The sequence below is a fragment of the Notamacropus eugenii genome, chromosome 1 (assembly GCF_028372415.1).
Source record: "Notamacropus eugenii isolate mMacEug1 chromosome 1, mMacEug1.pri_v2, whole genome shotgun sequence".
NCBI lineage: Eukaryota > Metazoa > Chordata > Mammalia > Diprotodontia > Macropodidae > Notamacropus > Notamacropus eugenii.
Genome location: NC_092872.1, coordinates 522,797,577 through 522,818,638, shown reverse-complemented (window position 1 = coordinate 522,818,638; position 21,062 = coordinate 522,797,577). Strand labels below are relative to the sequence as shown.

Genomic DNA, 21,062 nt, shown 5'->3' with positions numbered 1-21,062 from the left:
CCCACACTCCTTTGTTTTGTGTGGCATTTAAGACACTAGGTTCTGTTGCAGGTGGACTCCAAGGTAACTTTGGGCCTAGGTGGGATCCTGGTGGTGCTGGGTTCTGTCCTCTCTTCAATGGGCTTCTTCTCCTACTTGAGGATTCCCTCTTCTATGGTGATCATCCAAGTCGTTCCATTCCTTGTGCTTGCTGTTGGAGCTGACAACATCTTCATCTTTGTTCTTGAGTATCAGGTATGAAGAGGATTAGGGAGGATTTACATAGGTGAGGGATTGGGAATGCTGGGACAGGTGTTTTGGAGGGTATCCTTGGTATTCTGGCTGTCCCTTATTCAGAAGCAGCCAAGATTTCAGGGAGATTTGAAACTGTTAAAGGAGAATTTGGGCTGGCCTGTGTTTTGGGAGCTCTGACAGTGTTGTACTGCCAATGGTGGGAGCTGATTCATGCTTTGAAGATGTTGATGATGTTGGCATAGGAGCCCATTAATCTATTATATATGTGTGCCAGGGAGAAGGGACAAGTAGTTCATTTCTAGTTGCTGGGAGGCTGTTGACCTTAGGGACACCTCATTCACTTATTCATTCACTCGTGAAGCGTTTATTAAGCACCTTCTGGGAGCAGTGTACTGTGTATGGTAACACAATAGGGTTTGGTAGTGGGGAGTTACAAAGTTTAAATAAAGTGTGGCTTTTACTGTCATGGAGCTTATGGTATAAGAGAGGTTTAAGACATAAATACAAAAAGGTACATCTATAATAAAACTGCAGTGAAAGAAGTAAAACAAAGTGATATGTGGAGCTGAGGAACTTGATTGGCTATATGAAATCTGAGGGGAAAATCACAACCACTTAGGGAGGGGAAAAGTCAGGGACGGGCTTCATGGACTAAGTGGCATTTGAATTAGGCTTTAAAGGATGGAGAAGAATTCAAAAGGCAAAGAGGAAGCAGGAGGGCACATCAGGTATGAGGTACAGCATGGGTAGGGAGCATTGTATGTGTCCTAACAGGACAGATAGCAATCCAGTTTAGCTGGAGCAGAGAGTGCATTGAGGAGAGTAATCTGAGATAAGACTGAATTATAAAAGGCCTGGAATGCTAAGAAATTCACTTTGGTTTTCGAGAGGGAGCCACTGATAATTTTAGAACAGAACATGATCAGATCTATGCAAAAAAAAGATCATTCTATCCTTTTTTTCCCTTTCAGAGGCTGCCACGTCTCCCAGAAGAACAACGGGAGGAGCATATTGGACGAGTCCTGGGCAGTGTAGCTCCCAGCATGCTCCTTTGCAGTCTCTCTGAGGCCATCTGTTTCTTCTTAGGTGAGGCTCTTCCACTCATTAACTGTAAAGTTTTGGAAAAATCAATTTCGCATTACATAGCCTGTTTCTCCACCTGTCAAATGAAGAGGTTGGATGAAATGATCCCTGAAGATCCTATTTGTAAAGTGCTTACCACAATGCCTGGCACATATTAGACACTTTATAAATGCTTATTCCCTTTCCTTCCACTTCCTCCTTTTTATCCATAGCTCCTTCTGTGTCCCTGCCAAAAAACATGAAGTTATATTTAGGTAATTCGGGAATTGTAGGTCAGAACAGCATCTGCAGGTAGAAGAGAAAAGTGGTGATTAATAGAATAGTTTCCCTTTCTTGGGAAAGGCAGTGGGGTATAAAAAGTCCTGAATTTGGAGTCCAGAGATTCTGTATTTTTTAAAATTTATTTTTATTTTGTTAAATATTTCCCAATTATATGTCATCAATATTGACACAATCATTTTTAAAGTTTTTGAGTTTCAAATTCTCTCCTCTCCCGTTCCTCCCTCCTTCTTGAGAAGGCAAAAAAATTTATAGCGAATATACATGTGAGGTCATGAAAAACATATTTCCATGTTAGTCATGCTACCAAAAAAAGCCAAACAAAACAATACAAATAGAAAAAGTTAAAAAAAAGGATGCTTCAATCTATATTCAGAGTTCATCAGTTCTCTCTCTGGAGGTGGACAGTATTTTTCATCATAGATCCTTTGAAATTGTCCTGGATCACTGTCTTGATCAGAGTAGCCAAGTCATTTAGGGTTGATCATCCTTACAATATTGCTGTTACTGTGTACAATGTTCTGTTTCTGCTCACTTGAAATGTCTCATTGAGGTCTTACCAGGTTTTTCTGAAGTTATCCCCCTAGTCATTTCTTTTTTTTAAAAAAATATTTTTTCCAACTACATGTAAAAATGTTTAACATTTGGTTTTTTTTTTAATTTCTCAAGTTGGGGGTGGTAGTGGTGGAAAGAATAAACATTTGATATGGGTTATACATGTGGAGTCATGCACAACATATTTCCATATTAGTCAAGCTGTGAAAGAAAATACAGATAAAGAACCTCAAGAAAAATAAAGTTTTAAAAAAGCATGCTGCGATCTACATTGAGACTATCAGTTCTTTCTCTGGAGGTAGATAGAATTTTTCATCATGAGTCCTTTGGTACTGTCTTAGATTATTGTATTGCTAATATTGCTGTTAATGTGTACAATGTTCTCCTGGTTCAGCTTACTTAACTTTGCATCAGTTCATGTAAGTCTTTCAGATTTTTCTGAAAGCATCCTGGTTGTCATTTCTTATAGCACAATACTATTCCATGACAATCATATACTACAATTTGTTCAGCCATTCCCCAACTGAAGGGCATCCCCTCATTTCCAATTCTTTGCCACCACAAAAAGAGCTGCTATAAATATTTTTGTACATATAGATCCTTTCCCCTTTTTAATGATCTCTTTGGGATACAGACCTAGTAGTGGTATTGCTGGGTCATAGGGTATGCACAGTTTTGTAGCTCTTTGGGTGTAGTTCCAAATTGTTCTCCAGAATGGTTGGACCAGTTCACAACTAGGGTCCTATTTTTTCCACATCCCCTCCGGTATTCATAATTTTCCTTTTCTGTCATGCCATCCAATTTGATAGATGTAAAGTGGTAACTCAGAGTTGTTTTAATTCACATTTCTCTCATCAGTAATGATTTAGAGAATTTTTTAATGTAACTATTGATAGCTTTGATTTCTTCTTCTGAAAACACTGTTCATATTATTTGATCATTTATCAACTAGAGAATGGTTCTTATTTTCATAAATTTTGCTTTATCAGAAAAACTTGCTGATAATTTCCCCCTAGTTTCCTATTTTCCTTCTAATTTTGGCTGAATTACTTTTGTTTGTGTAAAATCTTTTTAATTTCATGTAATCAAAATGATCTATTTTACTTCCCATGAAACTTTCTGTCTCTTTTTGACCTTTTGTTCTTACAAACGAATTTTGTTAGTTTTTTTCTAGCTCTATAAGATAATTCTTTGGTAGTTTGATTGGTATGATACTAAATAAGTAAATTTACTTAAGTAGGATTATTGTTTTTATTATATTGGCTCAGCCTACTCATGAGCAATTAATATTTCTCCAATTGTTTAAACCTGTATTTATGTGAAAAGTGTTTTGTAGTTGTGTTCGTATAATCCCCAGGTTTGTCTTGGGAGGTAGATTCCCAAGTATTTTCTATTGTCTAAAGTTATTTCAAATGGAATTTCTCTTTCTATCACTTGCTGCTGGGTTTTGTTGGTAGTATATAGAAATGCCGATAATATATATGGGTGTATTTTATAGCCTTCAATTTTTCTGAAGTTGATATTTTTTTCAGCTATTTTAAAAAAAATGATTCTCTAGGGTTCTCTAAGTATACCATCATATCATCTGCAGAGAATGATAGTTTTGTTTTCATATTGCCTATTTTTATTCCTTCAATTTCTTTTTCTTCTCTTATTGCTATAGCTAGCATTTCTAATAAAATATTGAATAATATTGGTGATAATGTACAATGTTGCTTTACCCTTGATCTTACTGGGAAGGCTTCAAGATTCTCCTGTTACAGATACTGCTTGTTCTTCTTGATTTTAGATAGTATTACTTGTTATTTTAAAAAAGACTCCATTGATTCCTATGCTTTCTAGTGGTTTAATAAGAATGGGTGTTGTATTTTGTCAAAAGCTTTTTATGCATGTATTGATATAATCATATAATTTTTTGTTGATTTGTTATTGATATAGTCAATTACATTGATAGTTTTCCTAATATTAAATCAGCCCTGCATTCCTGGTATAAATCCCATCTAGTCATAGTGCATGATCTTTGTGATATATTGCTGTAGTCTCCTTGCTAGTATTTAATTTAATTTTTTTTGCATTGATATTCATTAAGGAAATTGGTCTACAATTTTCTTTCTCTGTTTTTGCTCTCCCTGGTTTAGGCATCAAAAATCACATTTGTGTCATGAAAGGAATTTGGTAGGATTCCTTCTTTACTTATTTTTTCAAGTAGTTTATAAAATATAGGAACTAAATGTTCCTTAAATATTTGATAGAATTCACTTGTGAATTCATCAGATCCTAGGGATTTTTTCTTAGGGAGCTTGATGGCTTGTTCAATTTCTTTTTCCTAAGAGAGGATTATTAAAGTATATTATTTTTTCTGTTAATCTAGGCAGTTTACATTTTTGTAAATATCCATTTCACTTAGATTGTCAGTTTTACTGACATGTAATTGGGCAAAATAATTGCTTTATTTTGATCAATGGTGGTGCATTCACCCTTTCCATTTTTGATACTAGTAATTTGGTTTTCTTCTTCTTCTAATCAAATTAATGAATGGTTTGTTTTATTGGGTTTTTTTCTCTTAAAACCAGGTCTTAGTTTCATTTATTAGTTGATTTTTTTAACTTTCAATTTCGTTAAACCCTCTTTGACTTTCTGGATCTCCATTTTGATGTTTAATTGGGGATCTAAAATTTTTTCTTTTTCTAGTTGTTAGTTATATGCTCGATTCATTGATTTACTCTTTCTCTCTTTAAATTTTCCCCTAAGTACTGCTTTGATTGAATCCCACAAATTTTGAAATGTTTCAGAGACATTGATTCAAATTCCATCTTTAACAATTGCTAGCAATATGTCTTGATTTCCTCATGTGTAATATAGGGATCATAGCGACATAATTTAGAATTGGAAATGATGTTAAAATTCATCAAATTCAACCTTCTCATCTTACAGATGAGGAAACTGAGGCTCAGGGAGGGGAAGTGACTCACTTGAAATCAGATTAGTATGTGACAGATTGAGGACCTGAACCCAACTCTACAATTTCAAATATTCTTTCCACCATACTATGCTAATGACAATGTTCTTTTTATGTACCTCAAATGGTGGGTTGGAAAAGCCCTTAGAATGGTATGTGAATGGGAGGTATTTCTATTATTGTTACCTAGCTCTGTGAAGCCCCTGAGGTCACCTGATCCATGCTAGAATACCCTGAGAAGGCCTGGAAAATTATTGCAAAGCACACTTCTAAATGCCAGTTAATTCTTCATCTTAACTTTAAGCACAGTTACTTGTTGTCTTATCCTGTTGTCTAGCCCCTGTGGCCCAGTCCCTTGGTTTTGTTCTAACCCCACTCCAAGCACTGCTCCCTCATCTCCTTTCAATGGCACTGTTTTCTCTCTTTCCACTTGTTCCCCCACAAGGTGCTCTGACCCAGATGCCAGCTGTGCGCACTTTTGCTCTGACAGCCGGTATGGCGATTATCTTTGATTTCCTGCTGCAGATGTCAGCATTTGTTGCCTTGCTCTCCCTGGACAGCAAAAGGCAAGAGGTAGGGAGCTCTTGGAGATGGGGGGGGGGGGGGAGCAGGAGGGGGCGGAGAGTGACCTCTGGGTGGAGTGAAGGGGTGGCCTCATCTCTCATAGCAATAGAAAGAGGGAGGAAGGCCTCTGGAGGCAAGGGCAGGGTGTGATGGAAAGGGTGAGAATAAATCAGTTGACAAGCATTTTATTAAGCACTTACTAGGTGCCAGACACCATACCAGGCACTGAGGGGATGCAGAGACCAAGTAAAATAAAATTACTTTGGGACCTTCCCTTCAGAAACTCAAGGAAATCCAATCCAATCCAATCTAATCCAATCACCTCTGTGCTAGGCACTGGATCTGTAAGACAGAAGAGAGCCAGCATGACATAGCAGACTTGGAATTGAGTAGACTTGGGTTGAAATCCCACCGCTGGCACTTGCTGGTGATGCAAGCATGGGCAAGGCATTTAATCTCTCTGAGCCTCAGCTTCCTTATCTATAAAATGAAGGGCTTGAGTTAGATGACTTGTAAATTCTTTCTCTTTTCCACTCTAAAGTTATGATTCTTGCCCCCAAAGAGCATACATTCTAAAGAGATAAGTAGATCTGTGATAATTTGAGGAAGAGTGAACACTAATAACTAAGGCATCAGAACAGGCTTCCTATTGGGAGTGACACATCAACTGAGTTTTGAAGGAAGCTAGAGATTCTAATTGGCAGAGGAGAGAAGGGAGTGCATTTCAGGCACAGTGGTAGAAGATGGAATGGTAAGTTCAGAGACTGGCAAGTTGGCCCGCTAGGCTGGAATGTGTATTGAACCAAGAGGAGTAATGTGTAACAAGCCTGGAAAGACAATGTGGAGCCTGTGAAGGGCTTTAAATGATAAATTGAGAAATTTGTATTTTGTCTTAGAAGCAATTAGAAGTCAGTGAAGTTTCTTGAGAAAGGGGGTGGCATAGTCAGATTTGTTTTTTAGAAAGGTTATTTTGGCAGCTGTGTGAAGGGAGGATTGAAGAGGGGAGGCCAGCTGGTAGACTGTTGCAATAGACCAGCAAAGAAGGAATGAAGTCTGGAATTGGGATGGAAGCTGTGTGAGTAGAGATAAGAGGAAAGGATCTACTACACTCTCCAACTGACTCTACATGGGAGGTAGGACTATGAGAGAAAGGGAAGAATCAAGGATGACTCTGAGGTTTCAAACTTGGTTGATTTGAAAGGATGGGAAAGAAAAGCGCAAGTTTTGGACAACTGTGGGTTAAGGGGAGGGTTGGGGGAGAAGACAATGAGTTTTATTCTGGACATGTTGATTGAACTGAGCTTGTTTCTTTGAAGATCTGTTGCTCCCTCTGTGCTAATGAAGATCCTTCCCTAACTCTCCTAGGCTAACCGCAAGGACATTTGCTGCTGTTCTCGGTCCAGTAAATTACCTCCCTCTCAGAAGAGTGAAGGTCTCCTACTTCGTTTCTTCCGCAAATTTTATGCCCCCTTCTTGCTGCATGGAGTCACCCGGGTCATTGTGGTGAGCTCTAAGGGGAGGAACTGTGAGCAGCTGGTTTGGCATGGATTCTAGTTCCCCAAGGGACAAAGGGATGCTGGGTCTCAAGTGAGAGTAGATTGAGATCAGCTTTTGGGAACTCCCTAGATCTGACCCAATTGGGAATCCTAGAACCTCAGCACAAATTGCAAGAGAAAGGCCTCTTTCTGGACATCTCATTTGTCATATATGTCTTCAAAAAGGGCTATACCAATGTCATCTTGGAGACTAGACCAGAGAGGAAGTGTAAAAGGGCTGTGTTCATTTATTTTATGACTTTATTAGCCTCCATTGTGTACACTGTTCACATAAGTTCTCATAAGAACTTGCGGATACAAGAGAAATACAAGAGAAATCCTTGGGCAATACCTCAGTATAATCAGCAGCTTAAGTACTGGTCCCTCCTTCACCCATAGTGTCTATTTTCAAGAACTGTTTTGCTTCTGTATTTAGCAGCTCAGAGGAGATACACTAGGATTTTTTTTTTAATCTGGGATAAAAGTAGTTCAGGGACTGGAAGTTGAGGGAAATCTGGGTCTTGGAGAGGGGTACTGTTGTGAGAATACCCTGAGAATATTGTTCTGCATAGTGGTATGGACCAGTGAAGGAACAAAGCATTGGTCCTGGGAAGAAAGTGTGCCTCATAGAGAGTCAGTATTCTCCTGCCATGTTGGCACCCTGTTGCAAAGCTGTTTTGGTCCCTTGTTAGTTATTTGTCTGCTCAGAGAGGGTCACCATGGTTTCCATGGCTGTCACAGTTAGAAAGTAAATTTTCGCCCTCTCCTTTGTTGAGGTGGCTTTCAGCTACTTCCCAAAGTGTTTACGTTTCCTGAGGGAAATCCTTCCAGTGGCTGGGAGGAGACCTTTCACCACTATTCTGGATGCTGTGTCCAAAGAACTCCCAACAGTTTTTCTGCTATGTCCAAGTAGAAAAGTTCTTGCCATCCTTACCAGTTGTTCTTCCCTTTAGTTTGGGCTCTTTGTAGCCCTGTTTGGTGTGTGCCTCTATTACATGTGCTTCATCGAGGTGGGGCTGGATCAGGAGCTGTCCTTACCCAAGGTGAGAATATTCTTACGCTGGCACTGCCTATACAACTCCTCCACTCAATGTCCTCCAGCCATTTGGTTTCCTAAGGGGAAGCATTGACTCCATCCTGAGAAATGCCTAAATAAACAATAGGAGGGTAGAAAGATGGGTCAGTAGACAACTACGAGGCTTGTCTACAACACAATTATTATATTCTCTTACTTGGATTACTGCAGTCACCTCCTAATGGTTTTTCTGCCTCATGCCTCTCCCCTCTCCATTTTATTCTTTGCACAGTTATCAAAATGTCTTTCCTAAACCTCAGGAAACTTAAACATGGTTTCTGAAACCATGTTACTGCCTTATTGGCTCCCTAGTGATTCCAGGTTTAAATGTTATTTCATCTGTAATTCATTCTTTTAAAATGAATATCTGATATTAGTTTTATAATGTACATAATTATTAGTATAGTAGTGTCTCATATGACTTATAAATAGGAATACAAAATATAAATAAATATACATATAGCGGGTACTGTGTTCAATATATATTTTATTGACAGGACTATGCAATCAAAAAAGTTTGGAGACCAGTCTTCTAGACTATTCTTTCTTTAGTGCTTCTATTTCCAGAGGAAGGCTCTAGTATAGTGGTTCATAACTTTTGAGTCATGATTTCTGGTCTGGTGAAGCTTAAGGACCCCTTCTCAGAATAACGCTTTTAAATATATAAAATAAAATACATAGGCTTACAAAAGGAAACCAATTATATTGAAGTCTAGTTATCAAGTATATTTAAAAAAGACCCAAAAGCAACTTAGTGGGGAGAGATGAGATATTGGAAGGAAAAGAGGGAAAGGAATTACAGAGAAGGAGTGTAGAAAGAAAAGAATAAAGGGCTAAGGTCTGAACGTTTGGAGTTTATCCATAGTTAGGGACCAAAATGGGGAAGACAAGACAGGAAAAGACAGAAGCAGAGAGAGGAAGAGAATAAGGGTAATACCACATTATGGAAACCAAGAGGAGTAGTCAGAGAGTGTCTAAAACTGTAGAGAGATCAAGGAAGGTGTGGCCTAAGAAAAAGTCACTGAATCTGACTATTATCAATGGTAATCTTTGATTTAGTAGTTTCGGTGGAATGGTGGAAATGTGTCATCCTAGATTCAAGAGGATTAAGGAAAGAATTTTTGGTGAAGAAGTAGAGGCAATAAATGTGGCCTACTAATTCAAGAAGCTCTATAAATGATTTTTTAAAAAAGAAGATTAAAAATAGGATAGTAGACAGAGGGTAGATCTAGGATCAACGAAATTTTGTATTTTTTCAATATAAGGAAGACCTAATTCACCTCAATTCCAAAATGCCTCTCAAGTAACTATTACATGTAAGGTCTTGGGGGTGCAGAGACAAAAACAAAATAGTTCCTTCCTTCAAGGAGTTTATATTCTATTAGGGACCTGAGCATAGAAAGGGAGGTAGTATGGTACAGTAGGAAGACTAATAGATTTGTTGTTGGAGGACATGGGTTCAAATCCTGACTTTGCTACTTACTATCTATGTGACCGTGGTCAACTCAATCTTTCTGGCCCTCAGTGTTCTACTGTAAAATGAAGGGGAAGTACTAATGCTATGATCCTGTATTTGAAAGTGAAGGGGAATGAACTAGTGGAGAAAGACTGATCCTAGTTGTGAACCTGAGTGTGGCTGGGGATGTCTGTGTATACACATGCACATGCATGTGCCCCCATAAGTGTATGCTTCTTTAAATGTCTTTATCAGAATGGGTTTATTTTTCTGTATGTGTGCAAATTTGAGATCTCTCCAAGATGGAATGTGAGCTACGAAGGAATCACTAAGCCCAATTTGCACCTTTCCCAGGATTCATACCTTCTGAAATATTTCCTGTTCCTGAACCGTTACTTTGAAGTTGGAGTGCCCGTTTACTTTGTGACCACTTCTGGTTATAACTTTTCAAGCTTGGCTGGAACGAATGCTATCTGCTCCAGTTCAGGCTGTGATACTTTCTCCCTCACCCAGAAGATCCAATATGCCACAGAATTCCCTGAAGAGTGAGTATTCACATCATCATCCCTTACTCCAGGCTTCCTCTTGACCCCAATTCCCCCTTCTATTTACTTCTTTTATTTCAGACTTCCTCGTCTGTACCCTTGCCTATTTAGACCTCCTTTTAAACGTTGTGCTCAGTTTAAGGTAATATGGTTTAGGGAGGACACTGATAATTGGAGAATGTTTAGAAGAGGGCAAGTGAAATGGTAAAAGGCCTTGAGTCCATGATGAATGAAGATCATTTGAGAGAATTGGGGAGGATACGTAGCCAGGAGAAGAGAAGCCTGAGGAACATGACAGAGGTTGCCTTCAAATACTCAAAGAGATGTAGTGTAGAAGGGGGATTGGACATTAATAAATCAACAAGCATTTATAAGCACCTACTATACAAGAGGGTGCAATGCCTCTACTCTTTTTACACCCAGAAAGCAGAATTTAGAGCAACTGGTGGAAATTTCAAAGGGGCAAATTTAGGTGTGATATCAGGAGAATCCTTCTTAACAGTTAGAGCTGTCCCAGAGGAGAAAGGGCTGCCTCAGGTAGTAATGACTCCTGCACTGGAGTGGTTTCCATGACCACTTATCAAGTAGTGGGGATGTTTTTTTTTCAAGTATGGGCAGGACTCAGTTACCACCAAAATTCCTTCTACTTCAGAAATTCTGTGTTAGGTCCCCTTCTTCACATGTCCTCTTCCTCTGCTCCAGGAGGAAGGAGCTGCTTCTGTGCTCTGATTGGAAGAGAACTCAAAGGTCTCAAACATTCTACTATACCCACCCACCTTCACTCTCTAGCTTGTCATGGTTCCTGGAATTCTCTTATGACTCACTCATATGAGTTAAGATATAACAGTCCTGTTAAACTTTAAATTTTACTGTACAAGGATAGCATAACAAACCATTGCAAGTCAGTAATTCATTTTCTCAGAATAATTAGCCAGGCACTAAGCAACATGCTGAAGTAACTGGAGATCCATACTGATGGGTGAAGGGTCAGGTCTACAACATGGAGCATAGGAAGGTAGGCTTGGGTGAGTCACCACAAATCGGAAGGGAGGAGGAGATGGCATGAAGACATTCAATAGCTAGAGAACATAGAGTGTCAAAAAGGAGGAATGAGGAAACAGTCCAGAGAAATTACCTGATTTACAGGCAAGAGTATGCTGGAGCCAACTCCAAATGGTTCCCGAGAGTCAACTGTTAAAATTTCACTATGGGTATTTACACCTTGGAAATTGGCAACTGCTACAAATCAGGGTTGTATTTATTGTTTCATTGATTGTCTAAACTTAAGAAAGTGATGGAGAAAATGTTAATAACATAGATTGAGCTTGAGTGTATTGTATGTACATATTCTTTCTCCAGGAGAGAGGTTGTTAAATATTTACCAGCACACCATTACTTGCTAGCTCACTTTACTCTCTTCCTCTTCCGCTCTGACTCATTTGTTCCTAAGGTCTTATCTAGCAATCCCAGCTTCCTCCTGGGTGGATGACTTCATTGACTGGCTGTCACCCATCTCTGATTGCTGTCGTCTTTACAACACAAACAACTCCTTTTGTCCTTCTACTGGAGGTGAGGCCAGCTGTTTTGGGGGAGATCTAGGATATGGTGTTTATCTCCTTCAAGGGATTAAATTAATTCATTTAATAAACATTTATTTAATACCAACTATGTGACAGGCACTGTGCTAGATTATGGGGATAGAAAGCCAAAACCTCAAAGAGATTACACTCTAATTCTAGGGAAATAACATGTACAAAAAAATATACAAAACATAAAGTAGATTCAAGGTAATTTGGGGGGCACTTGCTTTGGGAGAATCTAGATAGGCTTTCTGTAGGAGGTGTCATTTGGATTGAGCTTTTTTCCTTCAAATTCATTATTTATTTATTAGAATTTTTTTTTTAAGTTTCAAATTCTCTCCCTCCCTTGCCCATTGAGAAGGCAAGAAATATGATACTCATTATACATGTGAAATCATGAATAACATTTTCCGTATTAGCCATGTATCAAAAAAAAAGCAAGAAAAATAAAGAAGGTGAAGTTGCCCTCAGTGTTTATCAGCATTTTTCATCATGGGTCCTTCTGAATTATCTTGGATCATTGTCTTGATCGGAGTAACTAAGTCTTCTACAGTTGATCATAATTACAACATTGCTGTTACTGTATACAATGTTCTTCTGGTTCTGCTCACTTCACTTTGCGTCAGCTCATATGGCTCTTCTCAGGTTGTTCTAAAACCATCCTGTCTGTTGTTTCTTGTAGTATAATGGTATTCTATCACAATCACATACCACAACTTGTTCAACCATGCTCCAACTGATGGGTACTCCATCCTTTTTAATTCTTTGCTGCTACAAAAAGAGCTGCTATAAATATTTTTGTACATATAGGTAGTTTTTCCTTTTCTTTGATATTTTTAGGATACAGACCTAGTGGTGGTAATCCTGGGTCAAAGAGTATATAGAATTGTATAACCCTTTGGGCATAGCTCCAAATTGTTCTCCAAAATGGTTGAACTAGTTCACAACTCTACCAACAGTGCATTAGTATCTCAATTTTTCCACATCTTCTCCAGCATTTGTCATTTTTTATTTCTGTCATGTTAGCTAATCTGATAGTTGTGAGGTGGTATGTCAGAATTTTTTAAATTTTCATTTCTCTAATCAGTAGTGATTTAGAGCATTTTTTCATATGACTGTGGATAGCTTTGATTTCTTCTTCTGAAAATGTGAAAACTACCTGTTTATATCCTTTGACTATTTATCAATTGTGCAATGGCTCATTTTTCTATGAGTCTGGTTTAGTTCTCTATATATTTGAGAAATGAAGCCTTTATCAGAGAAGCTCATGATAAAATTTTCCCCTCAGTTTCCTGCTTTTCTTCTAATTTTAGTGCATTGATCTTGTTTGTGGTAAACCTTTTAAATTTCATATAATCATAATTATTCCATTATACTTCCTGTGATTCTCTCTGTTCCTTGTTTGGTAATAAACTCTTTCCTTATTCATAGATTTGATAGGTATATTTATTCATGTTCTTCCAATTTGCTGATGAGATTACCTTTCATGTCTAAATCCTTTGTCTATTTTAACCTTATCTTGGTATACAGTGTAAGATGTTGGTCTCTGCCCACTTTCTGACAAACTGCTTTCCAGCTTTCCCAGCAATTTTGGTCAAATATTGAGTTCTTACCTCAAAAGCTTAGATCTTTTGGGTTTATCAAACTCTAGATTACTGTGGTCATTTACTACTCTAAATGGTTCCTAATCTACTCTACTGATCCACCAGTTTGTTTCTTAGTTAGTATCAGATTGTTTTGTAATATAGTTTGAATTCTGGTACTGATAGGTTGCCTTCCTTCACATTTTTTTTTCACTGATTCCATTGATATTATTAACCTTTTGTTTTTCCAGATGAATTTTGCTATTATTTTTTTCTGGATCTACAAAATAGTTATTTGGTAGTTTGGTATGGCACTGAATAAGTAAATTAATTTAGGTAGAATTCTTATTTTTATTATATTGACTAAACCTATCCATGAACAATTAATATTTCTTTAGTTATTCAGATCTGTGTTTATTTGTGTGAAAAATGTTTTGTAATTGTTTTCACATAGTTCCTGGTTTTGTGTTAGCAGGTGGACTCCCAAGTGTTTTATGTTATCTGCAGTTATTTTAAGTGGAATTTCTCTTTTGCTTTCTACTGGTTTTTGTTGGTAGTATATAGAAATGTTGATTTATGTGGTGGAAGGTAGCTTGGATTGCTATGTGGATAAAGTAAGGAGAGAAGCATTAAGAAACAAGATGGAATGTTGAACATGAGAAACACTAAGTAGGTTAGCTTGGCTCAAATGTAGAGTGTGTGAAGTGGAGTTATATGAAAAATCCTAGAAAAAGAGGTTGAAGTCATATGATAAAAATCTTTAGAAACCAAACAGAAGAGTTTGTATTTTATCCTCAGTGAAAGATGGAGCCACTGCAATTTCTTCAGCAAAGAAGTGATATGGTCAGATCCAGGCTTTAGGAATATCAGTTTTCAATTTCATGGAAGATGGAGTGGAAAGAAGAGATTTGAGTCAGGGAGACAAATTAGTAGGCCATTGCAAAGGGATGATGATGAAATAGGATGGTAGTCATATATCAACAGAGGACAAGAAGAGGTAGAGTAAACAAGCCTTGACCATTGATTTCATGGGGTGATGTGCTGAAGAGGGAAGAGTTGAAGATGACTTTGAGGCTGTGATACTGGGTGACTGGAAGGATTGTGATGTCCTCAATATGAATAAAGAAGCTAGGATAAGGGGAGGGTTTTTTGGGGGTGTAGGCAAAATTAGGATTTTGGACATGTTGACTTTGAGATACCTAAGGGACATCCAGTTGGGGATTTCTTATAGCAACTGATAATGTAGAACTGAGGTTAATGAGAGAGACTGGGCTGGCTATAGAGATCTGGGAGTTATCTGTATAGAGGTAAAGAGAGGAGAAGAGGGCCCATGACAGAACCCTGGGGTACATTCATGCATAGGGGGCGTGATATGGATGATGGTCCAGTTAATGAGACTGAGGGATGATGAGATGAGGAGGAAGAGGAGGACCAGGAGAGAGCAGAGGAGGGCAGCTAGGAGAATGAAAGGCTTGAATGTCATGACATATGAGAATTGTTGAAGGATTTGGGCATATTTAGCCTGGCAAAGAGAAGATGGAAAGAAGGAGAAGGGAATATGCTGCCTCTGTCCTAACATCTGAAGGGCTGTTATGCTGCTCCAGAGAGCAGAATCAGGAATGAGGTATGAAAGCTGTAAAGAGATGAATTTAATCTTGATGTCAGAAAACATGTAATTAGACTATCTAAAAGAGAAATGGTCTGCCTTAATGGGTGGAGGTAGCCTCCCTATCCTTCCAGGTCTTTAAGCAGAGTATGGAAGACTACTTGTAAGGTATGTTACAGTGGGTCTTCTTTTTGGTTATGGGTTGGACAAGTGGATGCTAAAGTCCCTTCTAATTCTCAAATAACACATCTGTGATTCTAATTCTGTGAGAGGAAGGAACAGTAATTTGTCAGTGTCTGATACAGCAAAGAGATTAGGGAGGATAAGGACTAAAAAAAGTTCTATCTCCCCATAGGTACCTTTGCCTGCTTACGGAGGTGTATAAGCACTTCCAGGCCCACAGAGGAGCAGTTCCACAAGTATCTGCCTTGGTTTTTGGAAGACAAAGCCAATATCAAGTGCCCCAAGGGGTATGGCTTTAGCAGAGGGTTTGGGGCTGGAGGTGAGGCCTGGGAAACTGAGTCAGGGAGAAGGTATAAGCTGGGCTGGAGCCGTGTGGGTGAGGCCAGCTGATGGGGAAGAGGTAGGGACATTGATTCACTTTCAAGGTGTAGTCAGTCCCAGGGCCGGGACCAGTGGGGAGGAGATTCATTCCTGTGGTAAACTCTCATGGTGGTGTTCTTTCCACAGGGGCCTGGGAGCTTATGATGGTTCTGTGAACATTAGTGCAGATGGTGAGATCCTAGGTAAGAGTTTTGGAGAATCTCTGAAAAGGATAAAGCTGCTATAGATGGGAACTGATCTGGAGGTCATAGGGCCTATGGGAGCTTTGAGTCTCAAACAAGATTACAGTTATACCTTCACATCACGGTGGGTAGGGGCACAGTGCCCCTGCAAACTGGAAAATCATGTATCATGTGTATCATTTTCTGGCTTCTCCCTTTGTACCAGAGAAGAAGTCTGAATTATGATGGTATTAAAAGATAAAATATGTTATTATTATATAATGCTATACATATATTTTATGCATTTCTGATTTCTAAACCGTTTTCTGTGCAGTCAATTGACCTTTGCACATCATTTGCAGCTTCTGCAAACTCCCACAACATTCCTGCTTAGTTTCCTGTGCTGACCCCTTGTAGATCAAAAATGTGATGGGGGAAGTTGTGATGTTGGGAGGGATAACTGTAGTGTGAGTAACATATCCCCCTTGGCTCCCTTTGCTTCTTATGTACTTTCATCCCAGGTCCTGAACTGGAAGTCACCTCAAAGGTCATCTAATCCAACCCTGTCATTTTACTGATAAGGACATTGAGGCCCGGAGAGGTTGGTGACCTTCCTGAGGTCATGTATCCTCTAAGTGGCAGAGCTGAAAACCACACCACCACCCATCCTAGTCTTCCTTCTCCACGTGCTTAGGGAAACTCTTTGCAGTTGTTCACTGCCCTTCCTTGCCCATCTTTATTTTGTTCCTCAGGCCTTCACAACTCCTCCCTGACCTGACTTTTCTTCTCTCTTTCCACAATCAAATGCCTTACCAAAGTTTACTTGGAAGCAAACAGAAGCATAACCATTTGTTAGAGTTAGTGGGGACTTTAGAGTCTCCGGAGTCCAGCCCCACTCATTTTTACAGCTCAGAAATTAGAGGCTTAGAGTGTGAAGTGGTCTTTCTCAATGTAGTGACAAGGTGCTAGATGGAGCATCAGATGATCTGGGTTCAAATCCTAGCTCTGCCCCTTACTACATGTGTAACCTTAGGCAAGTCACTTTCCCTGTTAGGGTCTTAGTTTCCAGACCTGCAAAATTAAAGGGGTTGGACCCCTAAAGTCCTTTCCAGCTCTAAATCTATGCAGCTGTGGGTAGAGTCAGTCAACTGTCAACAAGTATTGATTAAGCACCTTTTATGTATCAGACGGTGTGCTAAGTGCTGAGGATACAAAAAGAGACAAAAGACAGTCCCTTCTCTCCAGGAGCCTCAGATACTTCAATCAATTAACGAATCAATATTTATTAAGTGCCTACTGTGTGCCAGGTTAAATGCTGGAGATATGAAAAGGGACGAAAGATAGTCCCTGCCCTCAAGGAACTTATCATCCAACACACTTGCTAGATGTGTGACCCTGCATGAGTCACAGACCCTCTTTCAGCCTCACTTTCTTCATCTATAAAATGAGGAGAATAACGGCACTTACCTCATAGGGTTGCTGTGAGGATCTAATGATATAATGTGTATAAAGAGCTTTACAATCCTTAAAGCTCTATAGAGGCCAGCTATTATTGTTATTTTCATCCTTCCCTCTAAGCAGTCCTCAGAGTTCTTTCTGCCCTTGCCTGCTTCCTATCCAAAACAAACAAACAAACAAACAAAAACTCCTGGTGCCTTTCTGGGGGCCAATTTCTAATGTTATGTATTGTACTTTATGAAGCTTCCCATGTCTCTTTCCCTTCCCCTTCTTTCAGGCTGAGCCCTTTCCTTATGCTCCCTTCTTTTCAGTCCTCTCATAAGCCTTTTATTCTTCATTTAGCCTGTCCCCTGCCCTTGGAATGACCTTCCTCTCCTTAAGGGTTAGGCAACTTTTCTTCCCATATCCAGAATATTTCCATCAAAGTCCTTTCCTCTAGGGAGTTCTCAGCTGCCCTCCCATCTTTATTGCCAGTAATTAATGACATTTTTAAACACTTACCTGAAGAATAACATAGACTTGTGAAATGTTAGAACTGGGAGGATCTTTGAGGTTCTCCAGGAAAACCTCATTTTATTAATGAGGAAACTGATTCCCACAGAGAAGTGAAGGGATTAACCCAAGGCTGGGACTAGACCCTAGGTCTCTTGACTTCTAGTTTAATTCTCTTTCCATCACATTAACTTTTGTTCGTTTCAGTCATCATTGTAGAGTTAATAGAGTCAGAGAACCTGAGTTCAAATCTTCTCTCTGCCATCTGCCACCAATGGGACATTAGCTAAATTCCTTAACCTCTTAGTTCCTCATACGTAAAAGAAGGGGTTGGACCATATGACCTCTAAGGTCCCTTCCAGTTGTAAATCTATGATCCCATGAATATAAGGTCCCAGAAGGTGGCTAAACTACTTCCTCACTGTTCTGTAAAATGTTTAGTGTATTTTGAATGTTTAATAAATACTGATCTGTGAAGTCCTGATGTCTTTCTTCCATCCTGCTCATCTCTTGCCCTTGTATCTCTCTGGCTTCTATCTAGCTACTCGGTTTATGGCTTACCATACAGCCCTCAAGAATTCTCAGGAATACACAGGAGCTCTGCGGGCTTCCCGGGAGCTGGCAAAAAACATCACAGATGAACTGCGGAAAGTTCCCGGGACTGATCCTAACTTTGAAGTCTTCCCCTACACGTGAGAGCCAGGGCATGGGCAGTGGACTAAGGTGGGGTACAGGCAATATTTTCCATAAAGGAACCACTTAATCAGTGCTGTTGACTGATACACCATATAGCCCAATGGAGAAAAGCATGGGGAGTTGGGGCAGGGGTTAGGGATGTGGGAAAGACCAAGAAATGTAGCAGAGCTGGACTTGGAGTAAGATCCAAGATAGGATCTTGTCTCTGGATACTTACCAACTGTGTGACCCAGGGCAAACCATTTAGTTGCCTTTAGCTTCAGTTTCCTCATTTGGAAAATGGGGATAACAGTCATACGTACCTCACAGGGTTCATGGGAGGATCAAATGACATAATCTATGTGAAGTGCTTTGTCACACTGTTTTTCAGTCATATCCAACTCTTCATGACCCCATTTGGGCTTCTCTTGGCGACAACACTGAAGTGATTTGCCACTTCCTTCTCCAGTTCACTTTATAGATGAGAAAACTGAGGCAAACAGGGTGAAGTGACCTGCCCAGGGTCACACAGCTAGCTCATAAATGTTTGAGGTTTTGAACTTAGAAAGATGAGTCTTTCTGACTCCAGGCACTGCACCACCTAGCTACCCCAAAAGTGCTTTAGAAAACTTTAAAAAAGTGCTATATACATGTTAGCTGTTATAGAAGAAAGAAGACTGAGGGAAATGAGGGGATATAGAGGGATTTAGGGTGTTAGGAGGAAGGCATTGGGGTTAGGAGGTGATAAAAAGCTACTCCTTCTGACTTTTCCATCCTCAAGGCCCTGGAGAGAAGATGGAGTTTTGAAAGGATCAATAATCCTTTCAAATAATAATAATCCCTAGCCTTAATTGACATTTCTTCCCTCTGTGGCAGGGTCACCTATGTGTACTACGAACAGTACCTGACCATCGTCTCAGAGGGGCTATTCATTCTGTTTCTCTGCCTCATACCCACATTTGTTGTCTGCTACCTCCTGCTTGGGATGGACCTCCGCTCTGGCTTACTCAATCTCTTCTCCATCATCATGATCCTTGTGGATACTGCGGGCTTCATGACATTATGGGGCATCAGTTACAATGCTGTGTCTCTCATCAATCTGGTCACGGTAATTCTCTGAACAAGGTGCAGGGTGTTGTTGGGGGGAATTTACAATTTCTACAAGGGGAACTGGGGGAACTGAGCATCTTAGCTTTCTTCAAATCTCTCATGGTTTCTTTATTCCTTTTAAGATGTGATGTTGCTTTTCTCTATCTTATTTTCTTTTCTAAAATTATTTTATTTGTTTTCAGTGTTTTACAATCACTTCCATATATCTTAGATTTTTCCCCTCCCTCCCCCCCTTCCCTCTTACTTCCCCACTCCCTCCCTGAGATGGTATACAGTTTTATATAGATTCTACACATACATTCCTATTAAATACATTTTCACCTTAGTCCTGTTGCACAGAAGAATTAAAATGAATGGGAGAAATCATAAAACAAACCAAAACATAATACAAAAGAAAATGACCTGCTACATTCTGTGATCTAATTCCATAGTTCTTTCCCTGGATGTGAAAGGCATTTTGCCTTAAGAGAGCATTGGGAATTATTTAAGTCCTTGCATTGTAATGAAGTACTAAATCCACCAGAAAAATTCCTTGCACACTGTGGTTGTTGCTGTGTACAAAGTTCTCCTGGTTCTACTCCTTTCACTCAGCATCAGTTCATATAAGTCTTTCCAGGCCTCTCTGAAGTCTTCCTGCTCATCATTTCTTATAGCATAATAGTATTCCACTACATTCTATACCACAATTTATTCAGCCATTCCCCAAATGATGGGCATCCCCTTGACTTCCAGTTTTTGGCCACCACAAAGAGAGCTGCTATAAATATTTTTGTACATGTGGGTCCCTTTCCCATTTTTATGATCTCTTGGGGATACAGTCCTAGAAGTAGTATTGCTGAGTCAAAGGGTATGCACATTTTTGTATCCCTTTGGGCATCGTTCCAAATTGCTCCCCAGAATGGTTGGATCAGCTCACAGCTCCGCAATAATGAGTTAGTGTTCCAACTCTCCCACATCTTCTCCAACATTTATAATCTTCCTGTTTTGTTATGATAGCCAATCTGATAGGTGTGATGTGGTACCTCAGAGTTGTCTTGATTTGCATCTCTCTAATCAATAGTGATTTAGAGCATTTTTTCATATGATTATAGATAGCTTTAATTTCTTCCTCTGAAAACTGCCTGTTTATATCTTTTGACCATTTATCAAGTAGGGAAACCATTTTCTTTTTTTTTAGGTCATATTGACTCACAGCTCAAACATGAACAATTAATAGATCCCCAATTATTTCAGATCTGCCTATTTTTGTAAAGATTGTTTTGTAGTTGTGTTCACGTAGGTCTTGTATATCTTGGTATTCTATCTCAATAGTGAAGGAAGATGTTAATGGGATTAGATGCAGTTGAGAACAGAATGGGAAAGGATCTGCTAACATTTTCTGTCTCCCTTAAATTGGACAGACTGCTTCATCATTAGTCCTTTAGAAATGTTGTTGGTCATTCTTTTGATCAGAGTTCTTAAGTCTTCCAAAAATTTTTTTTCTTACAGTGTCATTCTACAAATTGTTCTCCTGGTTATATTCACTTCACTGTATCAGTTCATACTTCA

General features: G+C 39.2%; 1 protein-coding gene and 1 long non-coding RNA gene across 2 annotated transcripts in view; one reads left to right on the top strand and one right to left on the bottom strand.

The window, feature by feature from the left end:
• The window catches only part of NPC1L1 (NPC1 like intracellular cholesterol transporter 1), a 39,508-nt gene that overhangs the window by 7,963 nt on the left and 10,483 nt on the right, over positions 1–21,062 (top strand). Inside the window, exons 6-16 of the mRNA XM_072633751.1 lie at positions 52–234; positions 1,206–1,320; positions 5,556–5,683; positions 7,040–7,177; positions 8,163–8,252; positions 10,095–10,285; positions 11,736–11,854; positions 15,410–15,524; positions 15,745–15,800; positions 18,271–18,421; positions 19,281–19,512. Coding sequence (XP_072489852.1) covers positions 52–234; positions 1,206–1,320; positions 5,556–5,683; positions 7,040–7,177; positions 8,163–8,252; positions 10,095–10,285; positions 11,736–11,854; positions 15,410–15,524; positions 15,745–15,800; positions 18,271–18,421; positions 19,281–19,512 — 1,518 coding nt within the window. The remainder of the gene's footprint in view (positions 1–51; positions 235–1,205; positions 1,321–5,555; positions 5,684–7,039; positions 7,178–8,162; positions 8,253–10,094; positions 10,286–11,735; positions 11,855–15,409; positions 15,525–15,744; positions 15,801–18,270; positions 18,422–19,280; positions 19,513–21,062) is intronic.
• The window catches only part of LOC140520093 (uncharacterized), a 31,122-nt gene continuing 17,512 nt past the window's right edge, over positions 7,453–21,062 (bottom strand). The window contains exon 2 of the long non-coding RNA XR_011972395.1: positions 7,453–8,357. This is a non-coding gene — a long non-coding RNA (uncharacterized lncRNA). The remainder of the gene's footprint in view (positions 8,358–21,062) is intronic.